Source organism: Haemaphysalis longicornis, unplaced genomic scaffold (genome assembly GCF_048455015.1).
Source record: "Haemaphysalis longicornis isolate Haplotype H1 unplaced genomic scaffold, Haemaphysalis longicornis Haplotype H1 scaffold_9, whole genome shotgun sequence".
NCBI lineage: Eukaryota > Metazoa > Arthropoda > Arachnida > Ixodida > Ixodidae > Haemaphysalis > Haemaphysalis longicornis.
In genome coordinates, this window is record NW_027526460.1 from 14,271,452 (window position 1) to 14,294,623 (window position 23,172).

The 23,172-nt window shown below is 45.5% G+C and overlaps 1 protein-coding gene across 1 annotated transcript; it reads left to right on the forward strand.

Annotated features, from left to right (window-relative positions):
• The first annotated feature begins 1,533 nt into the window (after positions 1-1,533).
• On the forward strand, positions 1,534-14,487 carry LOC144151796 (uncharacterized). Its single transcript, XM_077682932.1, has 6 exons — positions 1,534-1,794; positions 5,452-5,564; positions 7,122-7,190; positions 7,286-7,321; positions 8,284-8,349; positions 12,737-14,487. Exons 1-6 carry the CDS (start codon positions 1,719-1,721, stop codon positions 12,830-12,832), a joined length of 456 nt encoding a protein of 151 aa, XP_077539058.1. The 5' UTR covers positions 1,534-1,718; the 3' UTR covers positions 12,833-14,487.
• The last annotated feature ends 8,685 nt before the right edge of the window (positions 14,488-23,172 follow it).

Genomic DNA, 23,172 nt, shown 5'->3' on the forward strand with positions numbered 1-23,172 from the left:
GTGCGGAATCGTATTTTTTTCAATTTTCCATATTTTCTGAAAAAAAAGAACATAAAAAAACACGTTTTTTTTTTTCGCGCACCTCTAAATTTAATTAAAACTTGCTTCTCTAGTCCTCACCTCACTGATACCGTTGTACGCCAATAAGCCCTGCAGGAAAGGCAACTTTCTCTGACGATGATGATAAATGATCGTGGGTGAAGTAAAAGAAAAAAAAACGTTTCCCGTAGCCGGAATAGAACCTAGGCCTCTCGAGTTATGAAGCCAGCGTCTACCCGACTGCTCAATTTCGACCTGGCCGAAGCTGCTCGAAAAACTCAGACGACAACCAAAGAATCCATCACGAGAAGAATGGCGTTGCTCTGCGTGCCGTAAGGCTGTTCGCCCCTAGTGTCACTAGAAAAGGTATCTAGTGACACTACTAGCCAGAAGACGTTAGGCCTAACGTCCCGTTTTCAGTTTTAGGACGTTAGGACTAACGTCAAATCTTGGGGTTTAACACCTCAAACCGGCAACCACTCAAAAAATTGCTCACTGAACGCCAAGCAGCAGACACCGATCCGCACCTTACACCCCGAACTTTGGCGTTAGGACTACGGAGTGCTTATCCGAGGGTTTCTGTGGGTATTCTAGAAAAGTGGTAAGTACCGCCAGTGTAGCACATACTCGCAGTATGGGATTGGCCAATCAAGGAATCGATCACGAGAAAGCTTCGGGTACAACCATCGTCGTAATTCGACAAAGGGGAGCATGATTCTTTTATTGACTCACTTGAAGTGCCTTCGCTTATCATCATCATCATTTTGTGAAGTCCATTATAGAAAATTGGGTTTCCTGCACGGCGTTTTCGCTTTTCGGCGCCATCAGTGAGGCACATAAAACTTCTCTTTAAAAAAATGAAGGAGGCTCACACTAGCGCGTAAGACCTGAAGGTAGCCAAGCCGTACGCAACCTTCACGACCACTACGACCATTTCGCTTTTTTTTTTCTACTCCATCTTTGTTGCTTTAACGTCGACGAAGATGTAAATCGAAGAAGCAGAACGAACGAACGTAATGTGCACACATAAACTATGAGCCCGCAGGTGCAACGTGTCGAGCAGGTCGTGTGTCTCCTCTCCCCACAGTCACAGCCGAGTGAGTAAGCCGTTTGACTCCTGGGTACTAACTCCCGGTCGTAGCCGAAGGAGTAAGACTGTAACTCTGTTGATCTACCATACACAGGTTCGACCGAATCCTGCCGGTGCCAGCGATTTCTTTTTTTATGCTGTTATGCTTAGTTTTCTGAAACGCCGGGATTAACAAACTGCTAAACAGCTGCGCTGTCAATGAGAAACTTCGGTGCCACGACACAGATACAAGGGTAGGCTTGGCCCGTAGGGAGACTATATGAGCAAGGCTAAAGATTCTGCGTTCGCGACGAAGCCTGCCATATTGTACCATTAATCTGGGGCAGCGTGTTTAGTCAGCTGAACTTCGTAGGCCATTCTACGCCATGGACGCGTGTTCTTCCTTTAAGGCCCCATTTTTCCATTACTCATTTGAGAGACGCGAAAGCCTGAAGCCGCTACGAACAAAAGCAATATATTATTTTTTCCTCGCTTTTCTCTCCATTCGTGGCGCATAGGTCAGCAGACATGATGGTGAGTGAAAAAACGAACGGAGCTAGTACGGCGGCAGTGTACCGGTCAAATTCTTTGCTAGGCGACTACACACGAAATGCTTTTGCGAGCGTCCCTGCTACTGCTCATCGGTGTCGGCAGTGATGTGCTTGGCTGTAAGCCCTTCGAAGTTGGTGAGTAGTTATCCACCGAAGCGGAAGCATTGGCATCATGATAGCAAAAATTGGTTGAGAGAGGAAGGGTGTATATTTTAGGGCGTGAACTGTTGGGCCAATAGCCGAAGCTAGTTTAGGCCCATTGCATACATATAAAATACACCAGCAAAGATTATACTTGTGAGTCGAAAGATATTACATACATGCAATGAACTAAAATAAAAAAGATTACACAAAACTCAGAAGAACAAAAAGAAAGAGAGTTTATGCGATGTTGGGAAAGTAGTATCTTTTTAGCGTAAATACAAAGTTATTAGTGATTTTTATTTCTACAGGTAAACTGTTCCAAACTTTTGCTCCCTAATATTGCACTAACCGTTGACCGTAGGTGGTTGTGTTACAGGCAAGTTAAAATTCGCATTACTAGCACTTCCGGTGTTCCTGGTAGGTAACACAAACAAAATTTACTGAAAAAGGATTGCAATTGTTGATAACTATGGAGACCTTGATTTTACGCACAAGTAGGAACGGGAGTATTTCAAGCTCAGAATAATGGACGGCTGCGAACATAAGAGTTAGAAGATGTCATTATACGTAATGCTCGTTTTCGAAGGCGGTGATGAGATAAGTTTGATATGCAAATGCCAAAGATTCACAACAATACGTCAAGTGACAACGAAAGGGTGAGTAGTAAATGGCCTTCAGAACTGGGATATTAAAATACATTCTATTAAAATACATTCTTAAGAGGACGAAATGGGACGATGCAAGTTTAGAGGATATTGTTGCCACGTGCTTTTTCCAGTTCATATGGCAGTTCAGATTCACCCTTGAATATTTGATCGAGTCAACTTGTCCTAGCAAACAATCACCAAAGTTATTTTTATGACGTCAGCTTCAAAGCACTTATGCGGGGAACGGAAAATAATGTATTTTGTTTTCGAACTGTTTAGTGTTAATTTATGGCCACTCAACCAATTCGATAAGCCCAAAATCTCATAATTTATCGCACTCACTACATCTTGCGCTGACTTCCCACAGTCAATAATTGCGGTATCGTCCGCATACATTTTGACCCTGGACGTTGTTCAGTACAAAGGAAGTTCATTAACGTACAGAGAAAATAGCAGAGGACCGAGGACCGAACCATGGGGAATACCTGTAGAGGCACGGCCGCTAATTGTGACGACGGAACATCGGCCACAGAAACATACTTGACCAAGTAAATATACATTGATCAAGTAACTGCATGGAAATAAATTCTAAGGTGTGTCCGTGACGCCCATAATGTTCTAATTTCTTCAAGAGAATCGAGTGCATTACAGAGTCGAAGGCTTTCTTTAGGTCAAGAAATACCACACCTGCTATTTCACTGTGGTGTAAAGATGAGTACACGTCATTACGCAGTGCCATTAAAGCTGAAGACGTAATTTTTTTTCGTTCTAAATCCATGTTGGACTGAAGTTATAATGTTATTCTGTTCTAAGTATTTTAGGCGACGATTAAAGATAAGTTTTTCAAAAACAGTGTTTGTAACATTCAAGACCGACATTGGCCGGTAACTCCCACGATCATTATGGTGGCAACTTTTGAAAATCGGCGATACCCTTGCTATCACCAGGTTGTCAGGGTATACACCTTTAACTATGGCATAATTAAAGAGACGAAGTAACCGGTGTCTAAGTACTTCAGCTCTGTCATTCAGTACACGAAAGGTTACCCCGTCATGACCGGCGGCTTTCTTGTCATCAGCTTTGATATCACGTTCACAAGTTCAGGTTAGAATTTTATCAGTCACAAAGGAGCATTCCATCACGTTGCCGTTTCCATCCCATTACGTCGAAGAAACTGCCCGGCTAAGTGCGACAGTATGGTAGTAAAGTACACATTTTTCTATGGTACTACTATCAACGAAGTTGAAATTGGCTGGAGTTTTAGAGGATTTTCCTACAACATTATTTTGACTTCCTAGATTTTTTTAGCATCGATTCATATGACGACTACTAGCGCCGCAACTATGTGCCCGGTAATGCTCGCCTACAAAAGCTTCTCCATTCAAGTTTTGCGCGTGATTGGAAGCCTCCCTGAAATTTTTTAGCCTTGCCTTGCGCTTGCAGCACCTATAAAGTATAAAAGTTTTGTAGCGCAAGCTACACTCTGCTACATCTAGCAGTCTTCGCGGGTTTTTTTATGGTTTAACGCACCGAAGCTACGCCTGGGCTCTCAGGCGCGCCGCAGTGGAGGGCCCCAGATTAATCTTGACATTGTGCGGATCCTTAACGTGAGGCGAAATCTGGACTCACGACGGGCGTTATCGCTTTTCGCCTCCATCTGAAAAGCAGCACCGCGGCCGCAATCGATTGCAATGTGAGTGTTTATTGAAGTGTGTCGGGAATTCAAGCCGCCGTGGCCTCCAGAACGGTCACTGCTGATGGTTTCCCAGTGGTTGCAGAACGGTTTCCCAGTTGATGGCTATAAAACCATTGCAACACTCACACTCCAGACCAAGGCGGGCTGACAATTCTGGCATGAGCGTCTGTAAATCGAGCATAAATTCCTGGAAATAGCGAAAAAATACGAGATCCTGAGACAGTTGCTCAGGGGATGCCATATAATTGTTCAACCGCGTAGAGACACCTGCCGTCAGTAATATCGCCGCTTATGAAACAAGTCTGCATGATATACTTATTTAAGTTTATTTTTCCCACGCTTGAATTCTCGTCAAAGCATCCTTGGTCCGCGTATCGTTGGCTGTTCGGCATCCAGAGGAGGTGACATGTCCACAGACACTGCCACTCTGGCATCACGTAACGTCGCAACAGTCGCCTGAGAGTTAGGGTACGCCATGCGGCATTATATCGTTCAGCTATTTGCATTTGCATCGTCAACGGCCACAACCTCGGCAATAGCAAAATTGGGCGGTTTCTCACCGCAGGTACCCCGCAAAGAACTCGAAGGCTCACTCAGCAGCGTTCAAGTGAATCTAATACTTTCTCTTTCACCACTATTTAGAAATGCTTAGGAGTTCTGGAAGATTTTTTTTAGGGGGGGGGGGGGGGGGGAGGGGCGGGGGGCAGGTTGAGGGTGGGAAGCAAAGCACGTTAAGGACTAGGGCTGTCGGATTTTCATTTCGTTTCACCTAGTAGCGGTACTTAAACAACGGGACACTCGTTTTACAACGACTTTCGCTAGAACATAACGCGTACTAAGAGAACACACCGGTACACTCGTTTTCCAACATGTCGCGCTAGAACGCATGCTGCGGCCTGTGATACGAAGACAACTTACGGCCTGTCTGTCTCTCATTTAATTACTTAAATCTGGTTCGACACAAGAGATGGCGCCACCGCCTCAGCAAGCGCGCGATGGCTTCTCCCCCTGGCGTTTCTCCAGCGCCTATTCAGCGCGCGCCGTGTTGTAAGAAAGACTTACTCTAATATGAATACGCATGCTTCCCTCCTCTCCAAATTTCACGTCAGGTGAGATGGCCCGGGATTTTTTCGTGGGTTGTAAGCACCATGTCCTGTGTTTCCGTTAACCCATAAGTTTATTCCTATTGTTTGGTCTGCCCAGTGTGTCGACAGGACCTCAGTCAGTGCGCACTTTTGATCTGCATAATACGAACGGATAGCGATTTGTTCTCCTGCTGGCATTTGTCGTTCTTTTTATTTGCAGCTGGTGGAAAAAGGCTTTTGGAGGTCAAGGCGAGCTTTGGAAGAATCTTTAACCAGTGCCGAAAGGAAATACACAAAGTCATGAGAATCATTCCCCGCGATGAATTTCCCAAGGTACACGTATTTTTCGTTTTTTGAGTTCACTAACGGGAAAATAAACCAGCTGAGAACGGTTGCAAAATTATTTAGAACATGTTTTATGCAGATGTGGATACAGCCTATTCTATATCGTGTTTCTCACGTTGCGAATTGATCGTCAAACGGCTGTTCTTCATTAAGAATGAAGATATAGAATGATCGAGCCTCTCAAGATTGGGCTGTCGACAGCGCAATCTCGAACGGATAAGGAAGACTATCTTCCAACAGTTGCAGAACTTCTGCCTATGGGCTGCCCCCGGATCTTATGCACTCTTTCTTTCTTTCTTTCTTTCTTTCTTTCTTTCTTTCTTTCTTTCTTTCTTTCTTTCTTTCTTTCTTTCTTTCCAAGGGACTGCGAAAATGCCAGAAAAATCAAGCAGTCCGAAAAAGCAAATGTTCCCCCAAAAAGCTGAATGCCCTAATGCCGGGAAAAAGTCCGAGTAATCAAATATGTCCAAGAAATTAGGCGTCCGAAAATTCGGTCGTCAACTGTATATGCTAAACTAATTCGGCCGGCGCAGATGCTTTGGCTGCTCTCGATTCAAAACAACCGCCACCGGCGCTCCTCATATTTGCGGACCTCCGGGAGAAACGCGTCAGTCACCAGAGGTAAGGTGGCTAGAATGCCATTGTAGCCACCCTACTCGAGAGAGCCACCGCGCGGCGCAAGTGCCGATGCTCGACCTTTCTTGTAACCGGTTCCAGTTCTCTGCTATTTTTTGCAGCTTGCAATTTTATAAAAAATAAAATATGTGCAATCGTTAACATTCCAATGTTGCCTTTATTGTACTTTGGAAATAATAATGTGCAGTCTTGTAAACATGCAATGAGAGGCACGCCTCGCCGCGGCATCGGCAAATGAAGTGCACTCACGGTGAACATGCGATTCTTATGTCGCGTTTGTTTGCGTTTGTGTTGTTTCGGCTTTGGTACGTTTCTGAGGTGGAGGTTATATAGCTACATTGGCTGAAAGTTGCACGTGGCAATGTATGCCCCGGTAAAATGTGAATGATGCCTCACTCCGACAGGTTAGCCGAAGCTGGCGCAATGTGCTCTTTTTTTCTTCTCATTTTTCAGCCACTACACGATATTTTAGAGAATGACAATGACCTTCAGTTAAGCTGTGGTGTTGAAATATTCACAGAACGGTCTACGAATGGTCGGCTTTTCCCCATGCATCATATTTTGAGTGTACTGTCAAAAACTATTTGGTTAGCAACAGCGATTAAGTGACAGTCTACACAAAACTTTCTGTAGAAAGCTTCCAGAAGTGCGTCAATTCAAACATGGTGGCCAGTGGTTTACAAAAAGTTAGTAGGTTGTTGCTGGGAAGTCTAGAGACAGTAAGTAGACAGCCTACTCAATCTTGGCAGCTCTTGCTGACTTTTGTCAACTAACACGGAATTCAATGTTGGTAACAATTTTTGGTAACAATGTTGGTAACAACAGCACGTAAGCGATATTTTAAGCACTGTGTTTCTGCATATAATGCCACCGTCCTTCCTTCCTTTTTTACGGTGGCTTTCGTTGCAGCGAATGGCGGCGTTCTGTGAGCTTCACAACAGCTGTTCGAATTCATTAGAGGAAGCGTCAACACTCGAGGTAAGATTTTGCAATATTCATTAGCGAAGATTTCCCGACACTGAACATACTACGCACAAAAGTACAACATGAACTGCTTACCTTTATGCTTACAGGTCCTCGACTGCTGGGCTGCGGCGTATCAGAACAAGGTAATAAAATGACGAGCAGCCGGTAGCTTTCTCCGACATTTTAATCAATGCCCATTGAGCGAAAAAATTAAAGCCGTTCCACTCAATGTGAAAGCTGTCGGAAGTGGAGAGCAGTGATTCGTCGTAATGGGCTGTACCGCCGTCATCCTCTCACTGCTACAACCCCATGCAATTCAAATTTCCCGCCTTCGCAGTGCTCGCGCGCCCCCTGCCTGACACTGCGCCAGCGGGAGTTCTCTTTTCTCCCCGCACGTTCCGGCGTTGCACGGCCACATTTTGAGTTTACTATCGTAAAAATCAACCCAACGGGCGTCCTTAATTAAAGGAACGCGGGAACTACCTACAGTTTTCTTTGCGCTAAACAACGGGAAGATGTATGAAAAGCGCCAGTGTTTCACGAGTTTCGAACGCTTATGACTATATAAACCGCTTGGATTTCGAAGCCTCCCGGGTACGCCGCGAACAACAGCGTTACCCCGGGACGCCGCCTTGGTGCTCTATATACTTGGGTCGAGCGAGCGAGCTAGGACGACAGGGCGAGCGCCTAAAGTGCTCTGCACTTAAAAGCCGGCGTCCGTGTTCTATAGCGCGTGCCTCTCATCAATAAGACACCGGTTTGAACTAGGGACCCACTAAAGCTCAGTTAAGTGTTCTAGACCCCAGTTTTTCCAATGGCTGTAGAAGCCACGACTAGGGTATTTGGTGGGCAATAAATTTACATGTGTATGTGCTCCATTAGAACAGGGGCCTTGGTGTTAGTGATTGCATTTGCACGGTGGAGCCTAGTGATCGCCCGCCCCCTCCACATTTTACCTTAAGCAATATTGTCGATTTTTAGACATAAAAAAGAATAGACATAAAAAGACATAAAAAAGAATGCTAGAATTACTCACATGAAGACACGCGTGCTGCTGACGCATTCCTCCTCACCACCTTTTCTTTTCCTCTGTCTCAATTCTTAGACGAATCCATTTTACTCCTCTGTGACTGGGACAGAAGAAGTTTCGCAAGCCGCCGGCCAGCTTTTCGTAAGTTTCCCTTTGCTTGTTTCGTAATTTTCGCGTCTGAATTTTACCTGTGCACGCTTGTCGTTGCAGCAACGTAATGGCGGCACGGGAGCAACTATAATAAATAAATTGGCGCCTATATGCTTTTTGTAGTGATCTCCCTCATTCACTGCCGTACGTTGGCAATAGAATGAGCATAAAACACAATGATAAAGCATACAAGGGAACCGAACAAATGCATATGACATAGAACAGTCTATGTTTATTAGCCCCAGGAAACAGCCTGTGTAATTGTGTGTGCACTCTAAATCGTTCTCGTTCAAGTTAACTCGTGACATATTTATTCAACCCACAATGAATTGTGTTTGCGTTCATTAGAACGGGAAGACTTCTAATTGCCCGCTGGTACGTGTAATCGGGTACGGTTCGGAGGCTGCGGTAAAAGGGATAGAAGGGAAAGGAGTTGAAAGAAACTAGGACGCTCCCCAGATACCACCCACCTTGATAGAGACCAGCAACAAGGCCAGTGCGCTCTGCATGCGTTGCTAGAACAAACTACATTAGCTCTGGCGCTATCCAACGTCCTCGACGCGACGAATCCATAGTCGGAGGATCTGAACAGGCGCCGTGCTCTTTTGAGCAACTCCGGAATGCCGCTATAGTCGGATATTAAGTTAATAACGGCTACGGCTAATACAGTGTATCACTGACCCGAAAAAACGGTGAGCTCGTGGCGTCACCGCGCCCGACCTTGAAAGGAGATTTCACGTGATGCGTGAGATCGTCTACTGTTTGACAGAGTTTGCATTTAAGTATTTGCACTCACAAGAACAAATTGTGTTCACTAGTTTTCATTTTGCGCCAGCTCTTATTTTGTTCTTCTCAAAATGCTCGCAGTAACTAGCTCAGTGCTGTGAGGATGAACAGCTGGTCGCGGTTATAAGGTGACGGGGCAACTACGTTGAAACCGAGTACACTCTTAGCCAAAAAGGACTAACGGGGCATCGGCGTTAGTCCTTTTGGGGACTAACTGCGTTGCCACTAGAATTAGTCCTTTTTGGGACTAACGGCAAGGGTACCAACCGTTAGTCCCTCTACACTTAGTCCCTTGATGGTTCAACTGTTGGTCCGCAATAAAGACTAACTGTTGGTCCCTTGCAGATCAACTGTTAGTCACCCCTGTTAGTCGACTGGAGACCAACCGTTGGTCCTCTGAGTATCAATCGTTAATCTTTCTCATTACTCTCCCTAGACCAATTGATGCTTTCAAGACTAAATGTTCATCCCTGCAAATGCTCCCCTCTGGATTAACCGTGCATACTAAAAGACGATGTGCTGGCTCGTGCAAGTACTCCATGAGGGACTGTCGTTCCATTAGACCGACAATTCAGAAGACAAGAGTAAACACAAGAGACCAGAAGCAGTATTTCTTGGCCACTTGTTCACGACAAAGTACTCACGACAAAGAAAATGTTACTTTCAAGCTTTTTATTGCAACACTGTGTGAGCAACATACACAACAAAAGTAAACCGTACTCTACTCTTGACGTTGGAGTCTCTATTTCGAAGGCCTGTACGGCACACCTTGTTGAGGCGATGCGCCCAGTATTGGGCTATTCCGGGTATACATGGCTGCTGTCCTTGGCGCAAGCGTGCTCCACTTGTCTTGATGTACTTGTCCGTTGAGAGGAGACAGCCATCCTCCGTGACGCTGTCGGCAATAAGCGTATGTCGTCACGCTCCTGCAGGAAATAAATAGGGCAACAAAACAAGTGTTATTCATGGTAGGACGCAAAACTGAGAAAAACGCAGTTTCCAGCAGCCCTAACAAGCATCCGTAAAAAATAACTCAGAAAGCAAAAAGAAGCAAAATCAACGCTTTATGTAGTGCAGCCAAATGTGGCCTGTGAATTGCACTGAGTATAAGACTACGGATTAATTAAGACCATGGCCACGGTAGTTAACAAGCGAAACTCAGACATTGTTGTTTTTCCGACTCCAGCAGAAAAGACGCCACTCAAACCGGCAATAGAACCTGGGGACTCATGCTCCCTCACTCAACGCATTGAACCACTGTATAAGGGCAACAGAAAATAGAAAGATTGCTCATTTCTCGCATGCAGGTTCGCTATCATTCTCAGAGGCTTACGTAGCACGAAACAAGGGCCTCTTCCCTCTCTTTCACAAGACATGTAGGGAAAGAGACGCTTCCTGTCAGCACCAGCTCTAAATCAAAATGGTTTGACTGCAATCAAAAATAAAAAGAAAACAAGAAGAAATATTTAATTATTGGAAGAAAACCTACTTTCCTGCGCTGATGGTGCGGGATTGTATAGAACAAGGTCATTATTGATTTCTGGCTGTGATGTCGGTGTCGAATAATGCGTTTTTATTTCAAAAATGTATTAAGAGCCAAATTTTCTCAATGTTTAATAAATTTAACAATGTTTAAGAAATAGCCTCGGGCGAAACAAACAAAACGGCGTCCTCTCAGCTTTCTGCATGGGGAGTGGCTATGGCTGCACGTTTTTATTTCCTCTTTGCGGACAGTTCACAGTGAGTTCGTACATGCACACAAAAAAAGGCTTTCAAAGAAAAGGGGCAAAAATGTTTGAGGCTGACGACGCTGCGAGCGCTTGGCTACCAGTGAGGAAGCAACGAAAATGAAAAAAAGTGAAGGAAGCTTTCGGCCACGTTCGATGAGTCACGCGAGCGTGCGCCTGCTACTGTGAAATTCATGTGAAAGGCACGGGTGACGGGTGGGTGCGGGAAGGACTGCAGGACGAGAATGTTTCGTGAACGAGTTCCCCGAAAGCCAAACAATTTTGGGGGGGGGGGGGGGGGGGGGCGCGTTACTGCCAGTTGGGTTCGCCGTGGCGGCCACAAGGAGGGCCGGTACTGGAAAAGGGGCCATTAGATGACACTGTATTCTCAAGAAAAAAAAAAAAAACTTGCCGTGAGATACATAAAGATTCTATGATTTTGTTAGAGGATTTTTATTACGGCGGTCACACCGCGCCTTGGAGGAAGACTTCATTTTGCCGTTCTGCTGTGGTCCGGCAGATTACAAGTTCGGGTTCCGCAAAATATGGAAAAAAATGCCTTACTGAGCCAATTTACATCAGATTTTAACCGTTTTTGTCTAGTTTTATTCTCGACGTAGTTGCGGTTACGACGGTGCAACTATTTTTGCCCTACTCAGCCTCAGAGTGTACGCGTCCGTTGCAGTTCCGGCGTTCTGCCAGACTTCTTGTAATTTTCCTGCTTAAAATATCACGTTTTGATTTAAAATTTAATATGTCTGCGAGTAATTCTTGTGTCCTAACAGCACAATCTTGTTATTTTAGTGTTCATATGTTTGCCTAAAAAGTTAGAGCCCTTCAAGATTCTCGGCCACGTGTTAACCACGCTTTGACATTTCTGGCTATAAATGTATTAAAACTGCAATTTCAAAAGAAAAGAAGTTAGCGGTTAGCTTCCTTTTTGTACGCTGCTCCTGCTGGGACGGTTATTTATGCGGTCGGGCCACTTGTTTAAAGAGAAATTGCATTTTTACTGTTTTAGGGTTAAGCAAAAAATTGGGTGAATATTGACCGAAACAAATAAAAATTAGGTCGCAGTCGGCAGTAACGCGCAGCGAACACAGCGAATCGACCGGCGTTGGTTTTAAAAAATAGCTGGCACTCTGACGCTAAGATGCAAGCTCACGAACTTCAAAAAAAGGGCGAATGGGGAAAAGCCGTCGCCGCCGCAGCTCACCTTTCGCACGTCCGTCCCCGCTGGCCGCCGAACAAGTAGAAACAAGTCGGAGGGCCCCCGCCAGGGGGAGCAACAGCAACGTTGCGGGAGCAAAGGGCGCTGTTAGTCTTTCCGTTGGTCCCATTCGCGTCGAGGGACCAACGTTTGGTCCCTTCATTTTGCACACGGCCCTAATCTTGGCGCGTTTGGTCTTTTGGGGACTAAATGTTCCTCGCGAGGCGTAATTGCTTCAGTTAGTCTTATTTTCTCCCATTTTGGCTAAGAGTGTACAGCCGTGCACAAGCAAAACGGTTAAACGTTCGGAAGGGGAAGCCATACACAGGCAGCGCTTTACTCTTTCTTCTAGAATTAATTCTTATAGTGTTGTTGTCCTTCTAAATTCTATTCCGCCGGGCAGTTCCCCTCTCCTCCTGCCCCCTCGCACCTTTCTACCATCCATCGCATCTTAATAAACACTTTCTCTCTCTCCCCAACGCAACGACGGCTAGAAGTGTTGTCCCTACACGCAAGCGTACATGTCGCTGATCTTGTAACCATATGGCTCTGGGTCTTTCAAAATTCTTCTTTGCTGTACGCGTGCTGTCTAATTTGTGGGACGTTCGGAATCTATCGGCTATTCTCAGCGAAAAACGTTTTTCTGCATTTACAGGCGTGCCTGCGCAACACCGAAGCTGTCTCACTGCCTTTGCAAGTGATGGACGACCTGGTGTCAGTCGGTCGCCAATACGTGTACACAATAGGCTAATCCGTTGATTACTGTATAACAACGCATTCCATAAAATATGCGAATTAATAAAACATACACGGGAACACAAGGATGGTCCCTTGAAAAACATTGAAATGTCATGTAAAGCACTCCCACGGCATCCATGTTTTACTTTATTTTTGCAGACTCCTTCCTGCTCAGACTTTTTGCTTTTTCCTTTCTACATTTCGTTTTTATTTTCGTCTTTATATGTCCTCCCTGTCACTTTTTGTTTTCTTTCTGCATTTTTAAACTGTTGTGATCGCAAGTGCAGCGTACACATCAGGGTTCTCGGCACTGAAATCGATCGAAATTAGCAACTCCAAATTATACATTTGTGTCCATTTTAAGACAAAATGAAAATAAATAGAGCTTTGTTTATTTTAAAGGTATTCGCTTTGGTAACTCGCTCAACTCTCTTTCAATTTCCAGCTGCGAAAAATGCGTAACAAAAACTGTGGTTGATTCCTCTGTCATAGGAATCGGCAAAACACGAAAGGGAAATGTGCAGCAAAGTCTGCAGCTGAGCATGATTTGCGGGTCGGCGGCTGTCTTGTGGGTGTGCTTGGCGAGCGACGTCCTGCTGGCGGGTCTCTTCGGCAAGGGTGTACTGGCGTAATTTCCGTGACGGATACGACGTCAGTGAAATCTTCGTGTATCCGGGAAAAAAATACTTTTGTGTCAAAAAAATACGGCAAATTGAAAAACTTATTCCTTCATATTACATAACGTCGGCGATGACGCAATAGGAGATTAATGACAGAGATATCGGTGTGTTGACCACACGTTAGCGTTCAAGTTGTACGGCAAATGAAACTAGGGGTACCACTAGACTCACACGGTCATGTATCACGTTCCTTGGTCGGCGGCCGTCAACCGCGCAAGCAAGTCTCTGCGGCGAGGGTCTGGCCAAGAAACTGTCTGGTGATCACCACTTCACCTTCGGTTTCCATTACACATCATTTGCTACAAGATTTATTTGATATTTGTATACAGTGAATTCCCGTTAAAACGAACTCGGGTAGGGCGAATTCTCACTCATGCCGAAAAACGCGGGAGCGTTTGTTTGGTTTTCCGTAGACCCAATGCAAAAAAAAAAAAAAAATCCGCTTAAGATGAACAGCCCTGCACGCACTCTTCGGTTAAGACGGACAACTTTCGGGGTGACCACCACTGCTGGCGATTCTGGGCAGCGAACATGGCAGTCTTGTCGGGGTGTGGCGGAGCATTCAGGCGGCCAGAGGGAAAGAAAAGTAACAGGAAACCACAGGGCGAAGCGAATTCGCGTTACGGAGCAAGGGAGGGAGCGAGTAAAAAAGGCCTGCGGATAAAGCTACCACTTCCCCCACCTTTCAACCCGTGGAGCGAAAGGCAAGGCAAAACTCATGGTCTAGCACATCGCCGCCAACTTTCCCGCCTATCACTGTTCCATAAGCTGTATCACCACGCGTCGCTTCACGAAGATTTCTTGGAGCCACCTCCAGTCATTTTCCCTCGCCGAGACCACTCCTACAAAGTTAAACGCACAAATTTCCACTCATCTGCCTTTGCCCGGTCTTTCATTCCACGTACCATAGTCGAATGGAATAATCTACCATCTCATATCGCTTCTAAAAAAGACAACACGAAATTCCAGGAACTAATTGAACAGCTAACCTAGCACTTACCTCTTCTTTTTGAGTTTTTCTTTTCCGTCGTTCAAAATGTGCACTGAATATTTTTATTTTTGCTCTGTATTTTAATTTTGTTGTTGTTGTTCTGATAGGTTATACATCGTGTCGTGCTTGAATTTGAACCATCTGTATTATATTCCTGTCTTTGTTATTTGTTGTTGCTATAATGATTTGATTACTGCGTTATCACTTTTTTCAAGTTTACAATGTGTACTTATTTGCGTTTGCAGTGTGAACGTTCCTGCTTCTTTTTGTTTATTTTTTCCGCTTTACTGCGCTAATACAACAGGTGTGCTATGTAACCCGCCTATGTAATACCCCCTCACGGGGGCTATTAGGGGTATTGTGAATAAATAAATAAAATAAATATATAAAAGAGCGAAGGCGAGTTCTGTACCCGCTAGTCTGGAGGAGAGAGGCGCAAAACTAGGAGGCTAAAAAAGTACAAAAAAAAGCGACGATGGAGACTTCCTCTTCGCGAACGTAGCAGCTCTCCTGAACAATGCCGTTTCACAGCGGGTGCATGTGAGTTCGTGTCAGTTAGCGTCGCGAGTCCCACCACGTCATCGCCGAGAGAGCGAGGAGTTCCCCTCTCTGTGCCTGCTGCGTTATCGCTTGAGGTAGCGGATGTACACTCACCGTCGCTGCTTGGACTGGACAAAACGAGGCAAGAGCACTTGAAGACAGTCTTCTATCAAGTTGCGCACTCAAATAAATGATTTTTTTCGTTTTTTTCCTCCATTGTAAGTCTACTTTATTCACCGTCTTGTAGAAAGATATTTGCATGCACCTTGGCGTGTTCCGATTATTCTTTTGGGCGGGATTCTAATACTACAAACTTCTGATTAGACGAACTTCTGATAAGACGAGCAAATCATCGTGGTCCCTTCGAGTTCATCTTAACGGGAGTTCACCGTAATTTCAATTGGGGCAACACAGTTCCTAAGAAGTCAAGCCTGAATTTTGCATTCGTGGTTCCTTTGAACAAGCCCTGCGGCACCTGTCCTCAATTGTGAACCTGAAATGTATAATGCTTTAAAATGCCCTCACCCCGCAACCGATTTCTAGCCGTGGACACATAATAGTGCTGGTGCAAGTGTTGTACATGACAACCTCGCCAATCGGCAACAAATAATGGGGAGGCTTCCGCCGAAAAAGCTATCACCCGATCATTTGAAATTCCAAATGGTCGGCCATTTGTGTATTAGGCACCAACTTGCGCTCCAAATTGGACGTACAATTGAACGACCATTTGGACACACAATTGGGCGTACAGTTGGAACGCCAATGGCGCCTAAAACACGAATGGCTCATAAATTTGAAGGCCAGTTGGACCCCTCCATTGACTTCCGATTTGACGCCAACTTGTCGCACTTTCAATAGGTTCTATCCCATTGCCGCACCCACTCGATCTCATCGAGTTGCCGCTGCGTTGCGTTGATTACCGGTATCCGAAATAGGAGAATTCTTGGAATGGATGAATACGTTTATGGCTCTGTTTGTACTTATATATACAGGGCTGACAGTTCGCTGTTTAAGCAATTTTTTTCACACACCAATGTCTATGCCGTAGTCCGCCCCCCCCCCCCCCCCCCCCTCCACCTCCACCAGGCTGGCCAGACCTTCGAAAAGTGAGTGGAAAAAGCGAACAATATGTCAAGTTTATAGTAAACCGCAGTTTCACGCATTAAAACAGCAAAGAACTGAAATGTTGAGTGACATGAGCTCACCTCTTCGTCAACGTTGCGTGCACGGCGAAGGAGGAGGATAAACTTGACTAAAAGCATCGTAATGTGGTGTTGGCCCTCAGTCCCGGACTCAGTCCCTCAGAGTCAGACCAACCTGTGCTCAGAATCGACACCGGAGCTGGACAGCTCCGGTGTCGATTCCGAGTCGATTCCCTCCCACTGCTCACGGACGAGAGCGCGATTCTTTGAACTTTGGGGTTTTCCGAACACTCCCATACTATGTGGTACAGGGTGCCCGGGGCAGCGCAAAATTTGCACAGCGGGAAGTACTGCGTTGGATGAAGCAAGTGGAGTTCTGCGCTGCGCGGCGACATGGTGAACCCATCAGTCGTAACATGAACAGTCGTGAAATATGTATAGGCAGACATATTCATTCATAAGAATACTGCTCATGCTACGAGGAGTGAAAATGGCAAGGAAAAATGAACCAAGCTACTCGCATAAACAGGGGCTCTCTTCAGGCGATGCGAGGCTTAGCTGCGTTCAATGTAAAGATGCATCTTGAAACACACTGCTGTGTCTATACGACGTCATTGTCGCCACTTCTCACGATCTTGCAGACAACCTTAATTTTCCAATGGAATGTATAGTTGGAGAACACTGCGCGTGTAAGCGACGAACACGTCGACAAATAATAGTGGTATTCAACACCACGTTGAATACCACTCGTCGACTGAACGTCTAGAGAGAGAGAAGCTCTTTATTGAAGAAGGAAATAAAGAGAGGCCTACCAACAGCCATACGTCGACATGCTACTCTGCAGGAAGGGTAATGGGGAAAGTGTAGTACATTAGTAAAAATAATACTAGAGGAATTGAGAAAAATGGGAGCGCCATATATAAGAGCATTGGATATAGCGTTGGCGGTACGCACTAACGAGGCTATAATGTCTCAGCGACGCCAATATCTTCAAGGTAGCCAAGTAATGAGTCCGGGATTTTCTGTTGAGCCTGAGCTGGGAGAATTCCCAGATCCAAGTATCAATGTTAGCGCAATTGTTCTAGGCTGAAGACATTCCAACTTCTACTGTACACGGATCGTTGCGTCGGTGTAGGCGGAGCACTCCAGGAGTCCATGGTCGACGGTTTCGGGGGAGTCACAGTTGTCGCAGTGTGGGCTTGGACTCTGGCCTATGCGATCTAAGTAGGCATTACTGAACGCCGCATTGAGTCGCAGTCTATAAAATAACTTTTCCAGTCGGCGAGGTAGTCGTTCTTTCAGCCTCAATCTCATCGGGGGGGTCAATAGAAAAAAGAAAATCGTGAGGATGCTTCGGAAGGCCCCATAAGTGGGTTCTTTCTGCCAGATCTTGGTTATAGTTGAGGCATCCTTTCTTGGGAAGAAAATCTTGCTTTTGTTTTTCATTTCTAGGCCCCTGCGTGCAGCCTCGTCTGCTCTCTGATTTCCCACCACAGTGTCCTGGCAGCCACTGTAGGGTTTCGTGATGGCCAGCAGCGTACGCGAGATCGCCGAGATGGGGAAGGTACTTTACTTCGCGCTGGACGTCGTCGGTGATTCTGAAACAGCTAGCACGTCGCAGGCTTTACAGCGTTAGACGTCCCGTTCTCGATGCAAGAGCTTAATGGAGCCATTTCCGATGTCAAGAAACGCTCTCCTCCTGGTTACGATGAAATTACTTACGAGGCTATCTCGCATTTATCCCATCACTCTCGCTTGCGCCTCCTGGAGTACTGTAACGCTATGTGGCTGTATGGAACCGTTCCTCTTGAAGCTAAGATTACTTTCGTTCTGAAGCCTAAAAAGCACCGACACGCTATGACTCCTTTCGAACGATCGCCTTACTCAGCCACGTTGGAGGCAAATCATTCTATTTCACATCCAGCTGAACGTCTATGAAATGGATTGGACTGGATCATGGCTGTGTTTCGAAACATTTTGCTGCTCGTGTCACAACGTTTTCTTTAGTTTTTCATTTTTGTTTTGAATTGCTTATTGTAACATTCCAAATTAATTGTTTCATAAATAAAAATATTAAAGGTTGAAGTTTTGAACATTTTTGAAGGTTTCAAATGAAGGTTGGGAGAGGGAACGTTTAATCGAGGAAATGGCTTTCGTTGAGCTGCCACTCGGTGGAGTGAAATGAAGGTTGAACATATTTTTAATTCATGAGGCACGTTGCAACTTGCCATTGCGTTTTTACAACCTCCTTGAATGCGAAAAAACAGAGCCGACTTTATTCGAATTACATTGAATCAGGGTATTGTTTATTCAATCGCCACATTGGACTTCATTAAAGCCAGTTTCAATCAATACCAAGGTATTAACCAATATATTTACCGAATAAGTGGCATATGCTTCCCATTTAATCACCACACTGGAGCACGCGCAATCGGTTTAAACCAATTGGAAGCAAATATATCCTGAGGTCGCGGGTTCGATTCCCAGCCGCGACGGCCGCGTTTCTGATGGAGGCTGAAAGCCGAAACACCCGTGTGTTTGAGATTTCGGCGCACATAAATATACCCAGGTGGTCAAACTTAATCCGGAGCTCTCGACTACGGCACGCCCCATAGCCTGTGTAGCGTCGGCGCGTCAAACCTCACAATCAATCAATCAATCAATCAATCAATCAATCAATCAATCAATCAATCAATCAATCAATCAATCAATCAATCAATCAATCAATCAATCAATCAATCAATCAATCAATCACTGAGCACGAGGGCGCGTGTCCGATTCCCGGCCGCGGCGGCCGGTTTTCTGATGGAGGCGAAAAGCAAAAACGCCCGTGTGTACGAGATTTCGGCGCACGTTAAAGATCCCCAGGTGGTCAAAATTAATCCGGAGCCCTCCACTACGGCGCGCCTCATCGCCTGCGTTGCGTCGGCGCGTTAAACCCTAAAATCAACCAAATCAATCAATCAATCAATCAATCAATCAATCAATCAATCAATCAATCAATCAATCAAATTCAATTTGGCCGCCCAAATGGGCCATCGAGTTGGACCCGATTGGGTTGTATTACAGTGCCAAATGGGTGGCTTAATTCCAATGGAACCAGTAGGAGAGGAGTAATTAATTGAACATTCCAACTTAGAAGCTCGAATTGGACCAAACGTGGTTCCAATCGGGGGGACGCATTACGCTGATCAATACCAATTGGCCCTGTTAAGCTTCCAAATGTTCAATTGTGCTCCCGTGGGAGGACCATTCCGACTGCTCAGTTTGCGCATGGACCAGTTGAGATTCCAATTGGTCCAACGGCAAATCTAATTGGGACAATTGGAAATGGCCCACTGGGGCTCTCTCCTCACGTTGTCTAGGGACGCCTTCATGGTACTTTTATGCTTGTAGTTTTCCCCCACCGCTTTAACGCGTCCGGAAGCATGGACAAGCCGAGGTTGCAAGATACCCATGCGATAACAAAATACCTGCCCGTGGGAGTTCAATATATATTCCGAAAGTGCGGAGTCAATCAATTGTCACGTAAAGTAAGGGACAAATTTCGGATCGGCGAGGCCATTGAGTGTTGAGTTCTTTATTTTCCCCACGACTTGTCGGCTTGTGTGGCTCCGAAATTGCCGCAACACGTGGTCCCGTTCTGCTTGACTACTCTTTTTGTTTAGATGTGATGGTCATTCACCGGATCGCCCACACAGTCTGTACCGTGAATGCCCTCTGTCATCTTTCTATCCTCTCTCTCTCTCTGTCTTACACACGCACACATACACACACACGCACACTAAGACATACTCGCCCACACGCACACACTACGCACATGCACACCATGCACACACAGCGCTTAATATTCGAGCTTTCCGGCTCGACGTTAACGCGCACTAAGCGCCATCGGGTGAACGGAGTGCAATCTGGGCACGCAGTCTATTGCGACGGTGGGCAGATGGCGGTAGTGCGCTGCACAAGTGGCGGTTGTGTCTCGGCTCGAGTGAGCTTTATTTTTGAGGCGTACACGGGAAGTAAGCCTCTTGTTAGTATGCAAAAGTTTCGGAAGAAGTCATTTGCTTGTCCGCGCTGCAGTCAGACGGGGCAAAAAGTGTGCTGTAAACCACGAAACTTTTACCGTCGACCAAAACGGCGCACTTCAGCCTAAACTAGGTCGGAAAGTCACAGATATGATTTTTTACGGCAAGGACATGAGCACCCCACTCTCCCTCTCGCCATAAATTTAAATTAACGTTTGAATTAAATATGAATTAAATATGAATTAACGTCTCCTATTTACCTGAAGATGGAAGGCTCACATAGGGGCTTCGGAAGGCGGCGTCTGAGACTACCCTGTTGTCAAGAAAAAAGTCCGCTCCCCCCCTCACGCCCCCCCCCCCCCCCCCCCTGGTCCTGCCACGATTAGACAAGGCTCCAAAACATAAAAACAACAACAAAAAACCTCGTTTGAGTGGGCTGAAGCGCCATTCTCAAAACGAATGTATGATTGACTGAACTGGTGCTGCAATGCGTGCTTGCGCAGCCTAGTGCTCATGATGCACACTGAAAAAAATGACGCTTCAGGATCAGCAGATTAAAAAAAAACATGATGGTGAAGTAAAAAAATGGTTCTATACATTTTCCGGCAAATTGGTAGTCACGTCTACGTCAGTGAACTTAATTGATGTTACACAAGCAGTGCGGTTGTAGTCCGACGGAATAAATCGAAAAACATTGTTTTGTGTCAGCTCAATGGCGTCATGTAGATTGGCGTGATCAGGATACTATACTGCAGCAGCGTACTCATGCTTTAACATTTGGTGTGAAAGCAGTTTCGAAAAGACAGGCTCCACTCTCAACTTCGCCCACAGATAGCATAGCATGCCGTTCGGAGTGCTGATTTTTATAACGATATGTTGTTTCCAGAACAAGTTGAAAGTTGAGTGCACGCCAAGGCAACAAACAGTAAGGCCACACTATTTATAAGTATGGCAAGAACCTCGTTTTAGTTTGCATTAATTTTGATTCAGTACCATCTCACAATGTTTGCGACGAAACGAAAATGTATTCAAATCTTGCTGCCGCATAAATACGTCGTCGTGATCTTGGGTTTCGTGATAAATACCGCAGTCGTCTGCCATTATTCGCGTGAGAGAACCACTGCTCGGTATATAAATAACAAGAACGTGAAAATAGTAATAATTTAAAAAAGTAATGGGCCCAAGACAGGCCCATGCGGTACACCAAGCCTTGCATCGGTTGGCCGTGAATGACACTCCCACATAACCCATCGGTGAGACTACGCATTGCTGTATACATTTTTAAGAACAGAAGTATCCTACTGTTCATAATTTAGGGTGCTTGATGATGCTACCCGCCCATAGTAATTGTACGCACGATTTCCTTCCCGGGACTGAAAGGTAGTTGCAGTTATCCATTACTACGCTGAAGAGAACTTCTTGCATATTGCGAGCACATGTCTTTCATTCTTACAGGATATCATGTCCTGCACTGGTCAATTTCACCATAACATGCACCAGCCATGTGACACTCCCATTACTTGTTTCGTCTTCATTCAAGCATCGCCCACCATCATCATCTCGCCGACGGGCGCGTTGGTTTTCGGCCTCCACCTCAGCTGATCTCACACCAAGGCCGGTCGCGCCATTTCCCTGCAATAAACGCTTCACCGCGACCCCTGGTCGACGTCTCTCAATATCTATATGACGTTACTTTCGATTTACTCATATTCATCTCTCACCCAATGGCCTCGACAGTGAAGAAGAAAAATTCACGGTGGCGTCGAAATCGTCGTCTGTGGACGCTTACCGGCTGGAGCCGATTCATTTAGTTCTGGCCGTTGCTGTAGAAAAACGTTCGCACCAGGGTAATCTAAAACGCGGATCCCAGTCAAGGCACGTCCAGTGGCTAGACCAGCTCGAGCTGTACCTAAGCTGTGGCTTTCTAAGATTAGTTAAGTGTAGTAGTTGCTGAGAATCCAAGGAAAAGCCGAGGGAGAGACTGGCAACTTACCGAGAGATTACTCAACACAATAGGCTGAGCCGAATGAAATTTCCGGCTGCCCACACTGCTAAATAAATGGCAAACAGTTGCTTGGCGCAGGTTACAATCAAATACATTCCCTCACCCCACCCTGTGTCACCGCAGCTATCCGGATAGGTACACGGACAGATGCAAGTGGTGCAACATTGCAGCAGCCACACTACAACATATGGTCTGGCAATGTCCCAATAAACCACGGGCCTTTGAACACGTAATACATATAAGAAGTAGTGAGCAGTGGGAGGCCGCACTGCTCAGCTCTCTTCCCGGGATACAAGCTGCTGTCATTCAACTGGCAGAGGACGCCGCCAGGGACCACGGGTTCCTGACCGCAGTCTAATGGGACGAAGATACCGGACTTTTCCGCACGCTACATTTGTCTTAAAAGGGATGACAATAAAGTATGTTCTCTCTCTCTCTCTCTCTACACCAAGGACATTTACAATCAAGTAAACACTCAAGGGACATACAATTGTTTGAAAAAAAAAAACACGTACTTTTCTTACCCCCTTCATTTCTTATTTCCATACACATCCCCGGGCATTTCCTCTCTGCAATAATGTACTCAATCAATCAATCAATCAATCAATCAATCAATCAATCAATCAATCAATCAATCAATCAATCAATCAATCAATCAATCAATCAATCAATCAATCAATCAATCAATCAATCAATCAATCAATCAATGTTGTATCGCTCGAGCATTTCCAGCAATCTTGTATACTTCTAGCATTTCCAAAAAAGCATTTTCAGCAAGAATAAAATTGCGATTTTGAAAACACGCCGGTTACAAAGTGTAAGGAACATTTCTGCAAAGAGCAATATAGCGTTAAAAGCGGGCTAAATCGTGCTCCAATGGTGAGGTTAGCTGCAAGACCGTGGCAAATCTCTTCGCAGCTCAAGATCAGTGACAGAGGAAGATGAGGTGAAAATGTAGGCTAGGAGTGCG